Source organism: Cucurbita moschata, unplaced genomic scaffold, assembly GCF_002738365.1.
Source record: "Cucurbita moschata cultivar Rifu unplaced genomic scaffold, Cmos_1.0 Cmo_Scf00038, whole genome shotgun sequence".
Lineage (NCBI taxonomy): Eukaryota > Viridiplantae > Streptophyta > Magnoliopsida > Cucurbitales > Cucurbitaceae > Cucurbita > Cucurbita moschata.
Window position 1 is genome coordinate 2048387 of NW_019268554.1, and position 9854 is coordinate 2058240.

Here is a 9854-nt window from a genome sequence, read left to right on the forward strand (position 1 = left end):
AAAAAAAAAAAAAAAAAAAAAAAAAAAAAAAAAAAAAAAAAAAAAAAAACCACGCCTGCTACCAATTCTATTTATGAGTCCACCCCTACTGCCGTAGAGTTACCAACTAAACCATACACTCCACCTCCATTGCCAGATTCATTGTTCTCTTCGGTATATGCTAGAAGAAAAAATCATTTCAGAACCGGTGCAAGTCCAAACATTCAACTCTACTCAAAATGAGGATGTAACACAAGTACCAACAGATGATAGACCTAGAGCTCTCCGAAAACCTACTACAGGATGCACAGAACAACCCTTATGACACCATTTGTCGCTCAAACCACAACATGAAATGCTATTCAGGGAGTAGCGGATCAAGGTATGCAACAAGCACAAGTCAAGATAAAGGGCTCTGGTCTTGGAAGAGATGCAGTGTTAAGAGCTATTCATAGAAGCGATATACTCTTAAGTTTCATACGGGATGTAACCCCTATGCCACATAATGGTTGTAGGCCCCCGAAAAAACGACGTGTAAAAATAAACAATGAAGAGAAATTTCACCTGTCAAACTATATCTCTCTTGAAAGACAATCCCACAAGAGTTTCATTGTGAGTCTAAACTCAATTGTTATACCTAACACATTTTTTGAAACTTTATCCAAAGGAGAATGGCAGGATGATAAAAAAGAAGAAATGTCTACTTTAGAAAATAATAACGCGTGGGAAGTTGTGTATAGGCCAAAAGGAAAAAATATATAGTTGGGTGTAAGTGGCTTTTCAGAGTAAAGTACAAGGCTGATGGAACGTTGGAAAGGTATAAGGCAAGATTAGTAGCTAAGAGATACACTCAAACTTACAATATAGATTACCATGAGACATTTGCCCCAATTGCAAAAATATTGTTATACTTAGATGCCAACTTAAATTGGCAACTTTCACAGTATGATATGAAGAATGCATTTGCTAAATGAGGAAATCTACATGAGCATTCCTCCAAGATTTGAAAGCTCATGAGGTAAGGTATGCAAATTGAGAAAGATTGTATGGCCTAAAACAATCACCAAAGGGCGTGGTTTGGAAAATTCATAAAGGTAACGAAGGAATGTGGGTATAAGCAAAATCAAGGAGATCACACTCTTTTTATCAAGTATTCAGAATCAAGGGAATTTAGTGTTCTAGTGTATGGAGATGACATCATAGTCATTGAAGATAATGAAGAAGAAAAACTTAAACTAAGAAAAAAATTTGATGAACGAATTTGCAATCTTAGAAGGCTAAAGTACTTCTTCTATATTGAAATAGCGTACTCAACTCAAAGTATTTTCATATCACAATAGAAATATGTGATGGATTTATTGATGGAAATGAGAAAAAACAGATGTATCCACATCAGAAATTGGGAAAGTCAAAAGAAGAACCTATGGTGAACAAAGAAATGTACCCGAGGCTAGTAGGGAAGCTTATATATCCAGCTCACATTTGACCAGACATGGCATACTCAGTAAGTGTAATCAGCCAATTTATGCATCATCTGTGGGAGTCTCACCTTCAGGCAGCTTATAGAGAGTATTACGTATAGAGAGTACTACGTTACTTGAAATGAGCTCCAAGAAAAAAAAAATATTTAAACAGAACAATTCTCTTGCATTGGAAGCTTACACCAATGTTGACTATGTTGGATCAATAATGGACAAAAGATCTACTATGGGGCATTGTACATTTTTTTTAGGTAATTTAGTACCATGGAGAAGCAAAGAAGCAAAATGTGGTGGCTAGATCATCTGTCAAACTACAATTCAGAGCTATTGCACAAGAGTTATGTGAACTTTTATGGTTGAAGATAATCCTTGATGACCTACAAATGAAGGAAAAAGGTCTGATAAAGTTGTATTGTGACAACAAATCTATAACACCTGGAATTTTAAGAAAATAAATAACAGATTTTTTTTCTAAAAAGATTTTAAAAAAGAATGAAGAAGAAAAGGAAAGAAAGTAGAATGGCACACACGCAAGTTAGAGAAGATGACTGTACAATCAAAGATTAGTTTCTTGACTTACATTCCTTTCTTTTTTTAACGAATTTGAAGATAGCCAAATTTCACTAGTGTTATTCTTTTGACTTAATGTAGGGCATATTGAGGAATTTTAGAGAGACTTGAAATATCCTTAAAGACCCGAAACAAATTTGAGAAGTCTACAATCAAGTAAGTAACTATATGGAGCGAGTTTCTCAGAAATACTTGTAGGAGTCGATTAGGAGCAGTGATCGAGTATTATGTTTAGAAGCCTAATTTGACCTAGCCTCAGGATAATTTTGTTTAGATAATGTGAACATTTTACAACTTAGTCCTATTTACAGTTATATAGCTTCAGCACATGTGACTTGTGAACTTTGATAGATCCTTAGGCTTTTATGCTTTCCAGAATGCTGAGGTTGGATTATTATCACGTAATGAGCATGACGAGCATGTTGTATGCTTTTATAAGTTATTAAGCATGATTTAGGGTTTGGATAGCCTATTTGATATGAACCAAGAGACATCAATCATACAATATACTTCAATGAAGATGTGAAGAAAAGGTTGTCAAAATTATCAAAAGATGTTTCTATTCATGCTACATTGAAGAAGAATAAAGTTTGATTGTTGTAAATTTTGGGTGGGTTACAATTTAGAGTAATTTAGAGTTATTGTATTTTAAGACATGTTATTTACTTTAGGTTACATTTAAGACATGAATGTTACGGAATGCCTTTAATAGTTTCATTTTGAGGCTATATAAAGCCATGTATGTTATATTTGTAAGCAGACTTGAAAAATATAGTAAAAGAAGCATTTGTGCTCTTTCTTTAGCCAATGGCTAAGTTTCTTTGCAATTCTATGTAGTTTAAGTTGCATGTAGAATCATTCAAGCTTGACATGATCAATCTTGTTTGTGGAGTGATTCGAATCTCAAGCAAGTGTTCTTGCCTTGAGATATTTGATCAACAAGAATCATTCAAACTAGACATGATCGATCTTGCTTGTGGAGTGATTCGAATCTCAAACAATGTTCTTGCCTTGAGATATTCGATCAACAAGGTAATCTGAATCTTATAATCCTTGTATTGATTCCTTATCTTATCACTATTATTGGCCAGTCATGAATTTGGACTATCGCTATGTGTCATAAAGTACTAGTTATGATTTCCATAGACTATGAGTTACTATTTCACGTATTTTGGTCCTAGCACCTAGTCATGAGTTCCGTAGCCTTTTTGGGTTGACCAAGTACCTTGTAGAGACGGATCGGGCGCAACCCCTATTTATGAACTAACCAACAGAGGTTAGGGTCTACTTATTACACATGACTTAGTTGTCACCCATAGAGAATTTTTGGAGTCATAGAGGGTATACTACTGAAGTACCTACAGTGGTGACTAGTGGAGAGAGTCATGGTCTTTTTACTGTTTAGCTTGCGTGGCGTAGTGACAAGTAGTTTTACTGTTATAGCCTGAAAAAGCAAAGTAACAGATAGTTACTATTCCTAAGATAGGTAATTTTACTGTTCTAACCCGATGAGGGTTCATGAGCAGGTAGTTTACTACCCCAGCCTGGAAAGGACATAGTGGTAGGTAGTTTTATTGTTTTAACTCGATGAGGGTACATGAGTAGGAAGTTTACTATCCCAACCTGGAAAGGGCATAGTGACAAGTAGTTTACTAATCTTAGGAACAGGTAGATGTTGCCCAGTGTCACAATCGCACTCTTGCGGTAGAGGGGCAACAATTGTGCAGCACTTGTTCTAACCCAGCAAACAAGTTAGCCGTGAGAAATTCAAATTTCGCAGACAACGTGGCGTATGCTCAAACCTCGGGTCACGTTTGAAAGAAATGTTTTAGAAAATGTGAGCGAGTAAATACGTTGAAAACAATTTGAAAGAAAGCAATGTTATATGCTAAAAGCGATTAGGCAACAACGACTTTGATAGCATATTACCCGATTGGGAATAAGTGACAACTAATCATATCCCCCTATAGTACATTTTGGAGCATTTTAGCTCTGGAGTTAAAATAAAAGCATGTAAAAGGGGTTTAAAACGGGCATGCAGCCATGGACAACACGTCCTGGACAAGCATGATCGGGACATCTGACATGCGACCATAGACAACACGCCTTAAACAAGCATGACTGTGAGACCCGACACCACTAGGGAGAATCTGCTGATTAGAGCTCAGTAGGTAGATATGTATGGAGTACGGTAATTATTTGGAGCAAAAAGGGCTCCTCCAGGCTTATGAGTATTACCCTAGGGTCCTTCCATAGGTCACTTCAACTCGAGGCGCACTTTGCACAAGAATGACAAAGGACCTAGACATACGTGAAACCTAAAACCAAAAGAAAATAGAAAACATCTAGGTTGTGAACTTGAGAGGGATTGAATACCCCTAAGGGATGTTGAGGCAAGTTGTACAGTGTCCTACCAAGTTTGGTATAGTTGTTTAGCCATAGTTTGGGTGATCACTAAAAACAACTATGAGCACATAGCTTAAGTTTCCGTATATAGGATTAAGTCTGAAATAGCTTAAGTTTCCGTGTATAGGATTAAGTCCGACAAGAGTCTACAAGTAGGTTGCTTACTGAGTATTTTTATACTCATTCCATGTTATTCTATTTTTGTTTTCCCGATGGAGTGTAGACCACTGTTAATGGCGGGAGCGTGCAGAGCCATGTAGTTGTAGGGGGCGCCCTTTAGATCGAGTCATCTTCCTTCTTGTCATTTATTATTATTTTAAATGTTATTGCTCGAAACTTAGGTACTTTTTGTAGACCATTTTGATTTGACTCCGCGGATATTACCTTTAGAATACTTTTATGTCGGATTTGAATGTATTTAAATTTTAAATTCTTTGTCTCCTGTTTTGCAAAAGAAGATTTTACCGCCTTTTTTACCTTGCGTGCATGGCAACCGGTGATGTGATATCGAAAATCAGGTCATTACAACATTAACTATCAGTATTGCCCATAATCCTATCCAGCATGATAGGACAAAATATATTGAACTTGATTGACATTTTATCAAGAATAAATGAGAGGAGATAGTATGCATTAATTTTATGTTATCACAACTTCAACTAGTAGATATACTATCATCTATCAAAAAGACTCACCGTTCAATGTTTCGTGAGTTAGTATCCAAGTTGGAAATGAGTGATATCTATTCCTCATATTCCTCATCTTGAAGGAGATTGTTAAAAGAATGACTTTAATTTAAGGAATATTTACTCCCATCAAAGAAGTTGTGTAATCCCATTAAAGAAGGGAAGTAGTTGACCTCCTAATTTAGATTGATTGTTCTTCAGTATCTAAGAATTTGTTTTTTAAGTTTAAAATGAATAGAAAGTAAGATAATTTACACTTGCAACACACCTACTTTATGTCAAGTGAGCTATGTATTGCCACTTGGCAGCTTAGCTTGGGGACAATAAATTCCCTTATTGATAGGAATTAACAAGGTATATAGTGGTCAGTTTAAAGAGTGCTAAACTGGGAATGTTCTATTTCTTCCATTAGCCAACAGCAACCGTCTTATAATAAAGCTTGGTGTAAATACTTGATTTTGCCAAATCTCGCAGTAGCCTAGAGAATTGGAATAAATGGTTGATTGCATCAAAGAGAAACCAAATGAACAAACTGACCTGCAGTTTAATTGTGATGCCTCTTTCTCTCTCCAAATCCATGTTATCAAGAAACTGATCCTTCATTTCTCGCGTCTGAACGGTACCGGTCATCTGAAGCAATTTATCCGCCAAAGTTGATTTACCATGATCAATGTGCGCAATAATGCAGAAGTTTCTGATGTGCGATATAGGAACCTGCATTTCAGACCTCAGAAAGCCATACCAAATTCGGTTCCCACAAATATGATTCAATTAAAACAAATGGAAACTGAGGAATTACTCGAGCACATTTAACAGGAGATAGACACAGGCTATTTGACGAGACAGTTGCAGAGGTTTAAAATGAGCATCCAAGAAGCAAATATATTCCGGCAAACAGGAGAGAAAACTAAAGACGGATAAAATTGTTAACATTGTGATAGAGAAAGAACCTTCAACAATCGATCCTGGCCGGCTTCAGCAGCGCATTTAGCATCGAAGAGATGTGTTCCAGCAGTCTGACAAAGGACCTTGCCTCTCGATGTTGCAGTTGAAGAAGAGGAAGAGGAGGAAGTGGAGAGGGAGGGAGAAAGTGGGAGTGGAAGTGTTGGGCAATGGAAGAGGGTGCTTCTCCTTGACTGGAGAAGACGACGATGTTGAGTGCATGTGGATAAGAGAGGCGCGAAGGAAAGCTCAGCCGCCATTGTGGTTCTTAGTTGTTTCGGAGGCTTCGCCGTGGGCTTAGTTTGTTGGCAGTTCACAAAAATAGTGAAAGGCTTAGGGATGGTGTGCGTTGTTTACAGCCACATAAAGTCGGAAGATGTGCCGTTTTCCCACCACACCATTTCTCCGTTCTATTTTTATTTTTATTTTGAATCTTAAATCTGTTAATGTTAAACCTGGTGTTGTAAGTGTATTGGAATCATAAGGTCGACATCTGAATTAATTACAATTAAAAAATTGTTGAAGGATATGAGTTGACTTCTAAGTACAGTCTAATCTCCCACTAAAATAAATTAGAAATATAAAAAATGTTGTGCTTTTCGTCCTTATAATCTGAGTTAAAATTTTGATGATTTAATTTATCCGGTCCTAAAAACAATAATATTTTTATAATTTTTTGTTAAATTAATTTTAGTCGGGTTAAATTAACTTTAGTCCCTATGGTTGTAAAAGTAAAAATTTGATCCCAATGGTTTATTAAACCTTCATAAATAGTTCACATCATTTAATAAAATTCTCACAAATACTCACAAATAGTAATTAGGTTTAACAAAGCATTTAAAATCAAGGAGTAAATTCCAACTTTCTTAATGAAGTTATTGATGCAAGTTTGTTTTTAGTAATTTACTAGTTTTTATTATAATAAAATTATTAAAAAAAGAATTATTTTCTCTTCTCACCCAGGGTCACATTACTTCTTCCACAATTCTTCCACAATTTGATTGAAAGCACGTTGTTAAGGGAGTCTTCTTCCCCCACCTACAAATTCCCATATTTTCGCACTACATAGGCTAAACTCCAATATATGATTGACTTAATCTTGACTATATTAGGTTAGTAATCACAACCCTCCACAATTGTCAGATATTGTTCACTCTGAGCATAAACTCTCTTTGGCTTTGTTTTGGATTTCTCCACAAACCTCATAGAGATGTATTTTTATAAACCAATGATCATTCTCTAAATTAGCCAACTCTCTCTCAAAAATCCTCAACACATGACTACTAAAAAGGATATTCATTACTATACTAATTTATCATAGCATGTACAAGAACAAATTCTAAGAGGATTCTCGAGGATAGGATGCTAGCATGTAGGCTTCAAAGTGTCACCTCCAATCAAACTCAGCAAAATGGGTGGCATTATTGAAGGTAAAGAAAAAAGACATCCAAATTTAATGGGACAAGAAACACTTACGAAATCTTCAAACACCATGTTGCTTAGAAAAAGTTACAAAACCAAAACTCCATAATTTTGCATCTTCTCTAATCATTTTGAAAGCCAATAGATAATGAGAAACAAGGTACATGCTGCAATGACTCCAGACAGAATAAGAGTGTCCCTTGACCGCCTTCTTCTAATTGAACCTGATTATGACATCACAAACTAATTATTATTAGCCCTAAACGAACAGGAAATAACATTAAAATCACCAAACAGTTTATCCTATGTTTATAAATTTACCAAGGAGGCCGCGTATAACTGGGAATTTGTCACTTAGAAGCTTCACTTTTCCTTGAACATCTCCAAACAAAGCCCTTTGATTGCCCAAGACTGCCCTTGTAGTTTGAGCTTGACTTATTACTTCATCCATCTACAGAACAGAACACAAATTAAAATAAATAAACGAAGTACGACAAAACATCAAAATCCATGAGTAAAACGGTTATTTTATACAATATTAATGCTAAACTACTCAATCCCTGGACAATTGAGGGTTTCTAAATTTCAATTTTAATGGTCTACCTCTTTGGTTTTTAAGCTCAAGGTGCATATGAACTAAAACCAGACACGAGGGAAATGGTGAAAGACAAACATAGATTAATAATTAAAGTTGGATGTTTCGGGATTAGTGCACTTAAAAAAAAAAAGGCTGCACTTGGGGAAGGAATTGAAGAAAGAGACAAGATAATCAATAAATTTTATGGAGGCTTACATGAGCTATACTTCCATGAATAGCAGCTCTTTCCCGCAGTAACTGCATCCTCGGTGACATGGTTCCAGGTGACTGTACCAAACACATTGGGTGGGAGTCACTTGCAAAGATGCATTAAATAACATCTAAGTAAACATATTCCATGTAACAATATCAACAAATTCGGTTGTGCTAACCTTATACTCATTGATGTCATCCCTAACAGAACTCAAAAGTTCTGCATGTTCCCTCATTGAGTTAATGTTTCCTTTTATTCGTTTGAATTCCTGAAACACACGGATGCCATTCATTCTTTATTACTTCAATGTTGTTGAATAAAGCATTTATGAAGAAAGTAGCAAGGTGATACATGAATCAAGAAAAGCAAATTACATATGCAGATTCAAGTTTCAATCAGAAATTAGAATATGGCACAGCAGGACCATGAAGTCAAATCATTATCTCATATTTAAAGTTCATCGATGCATTATAACTTTTCACTCAAATATTTCTTGAGTAACAAATATATACATATAGAGAATATTTTGGATATGGTGATAAATATGAAACCATTTAGCTCATGCACGTTTGATAAAATCCCACGGGCAAAATTAAGATAGTAGAAACGAAAAATAGAATAGCATAGTATTGAAATATATAGGTAAAGAAGTACAATAACCCCAAGTATAGCCTTTGAGGTTTTAGCAACCTCCCCTATTCGTATTCTCACTCAAGCCTAAATCAATTGCCAATTAGCCAATTCCCTTCCTTCATCTCCTCCCATGCGCCCTAATTATTACCAATTGGCTAATGACTAATAGACCATTGATGCTCTAATAATATTCCTAACTACCCAAATGTCATTCCCTTCATTACCTGCCCTTAAAACACACTTGTCCTCAAGGCGTGGTTAAAAAAATAGTTTTCTTCCAAAGGATTTCAAAACTGCAGACAAAAAAGGCCAACTTCTCTCTCTCCATCTTTTCTCTCTTCTTCTCTTTCCTTCTTTATTTCTTCTTTTTTCAACAAATATTCACGTAAGCCAATCATCTAATGCCCTCCAGAAATTTGATTTTTAGTCTTGCAAACATTTTGTATTATAAAGCTCAGTTGGATCTGGAGTGTGCAGCAGTCATCAATGCACAGTGGTGGATGATGGTCAATGACAGAGGAAGAGATGGAGGACAAGTAGATATCTGGCGAACATCTGCGCACACAGACATGGCAGAGGATAGCAGTAGCATAGGTGTCTTGCAGTAGCCACTAGGTGCTTACTCTCTTCACATGGGTAAGGTGTTGCCACATTGTGTCGGGCTTTCAGTTTAAAATATAAGGCAACTTCAACTCAATAAATTTATGTATGGTCATCCAATTCAACTCATTCAACCCAAATGTTTCACTCTTTTCAAGCTCTTTGCCCCAGTGTCTTCCAAAATATTCTCCATGACATTTCATTTTTTTCCTTCTTTCTCTCGTGACCCTCCTCTACCTTGATTGGCTGCTGCCTCCAGCTAGGCCAGACCTCAACGTCTGCAAACCATCACCTCACATTCTCCCCCGGCATCCTTTTTTTTTTTTTTTTTTTTTTTTTTTCTA

The 9854-nt window shown here is 36.0% G+C and overlaps 2 protein-coding genes across 2 annotated transcripts in view; both read right to left on the reverse strand.

Annotated features, from left to right (window-relative positions):
• LOC111432406 (translation factor GUF1 homolog, chloroplastic) overlaps positions 1-6421 on the reverse strand; it is a 36223-nt gene extending 29802 nt beyond the window's left edge. Inside the window, exons 1-2 of the mRNA XM_023069271.1 lie at positions 6073-6421; positions 5660-5836 (exon numbers count right to left, since the gene is read on the reverse strand). Coding sequence (XP_022925039.1) covers positions 5660-5836; positions 6073-6324 — 429 coding nt within the window. The 5' untranslated portion in view covers positions 6325-6421. The remainder of the gene's footprint in view (positions 1-5659; positions 5837-6072) is intronic.
• Positions 6422-7343: 922 nt separating this feature from the next.
• Positions 7344-9854, reverse strand: part of LOC111432538 (Golgi SNAP receptor complex member 1-2) — a 6095-nt gene continuing 3584 nt past the window's right edge. Inside the window, exons 3-6 of the mRNA XM_023069467.1 lie at positions 8456-8545; positions 8280-8351; positions 7808-7937; positions 7344-7710 (exon numbers count right to left, since the gene is read on the reverse strand). Of these exons, the coding sequence (XP_022925235.1) occupies positions 7613-7710; positions 7808-7937; positions 8280-8351; positions 8456-8545 (390 nt within the window). The 3' untranslated portion in view covers positions 7344-7612. The remainder of the gene's footprint in view (positions 7711-7807; positions 7938-8279; positions 8352-8455; positions 8546-9854) is intronic.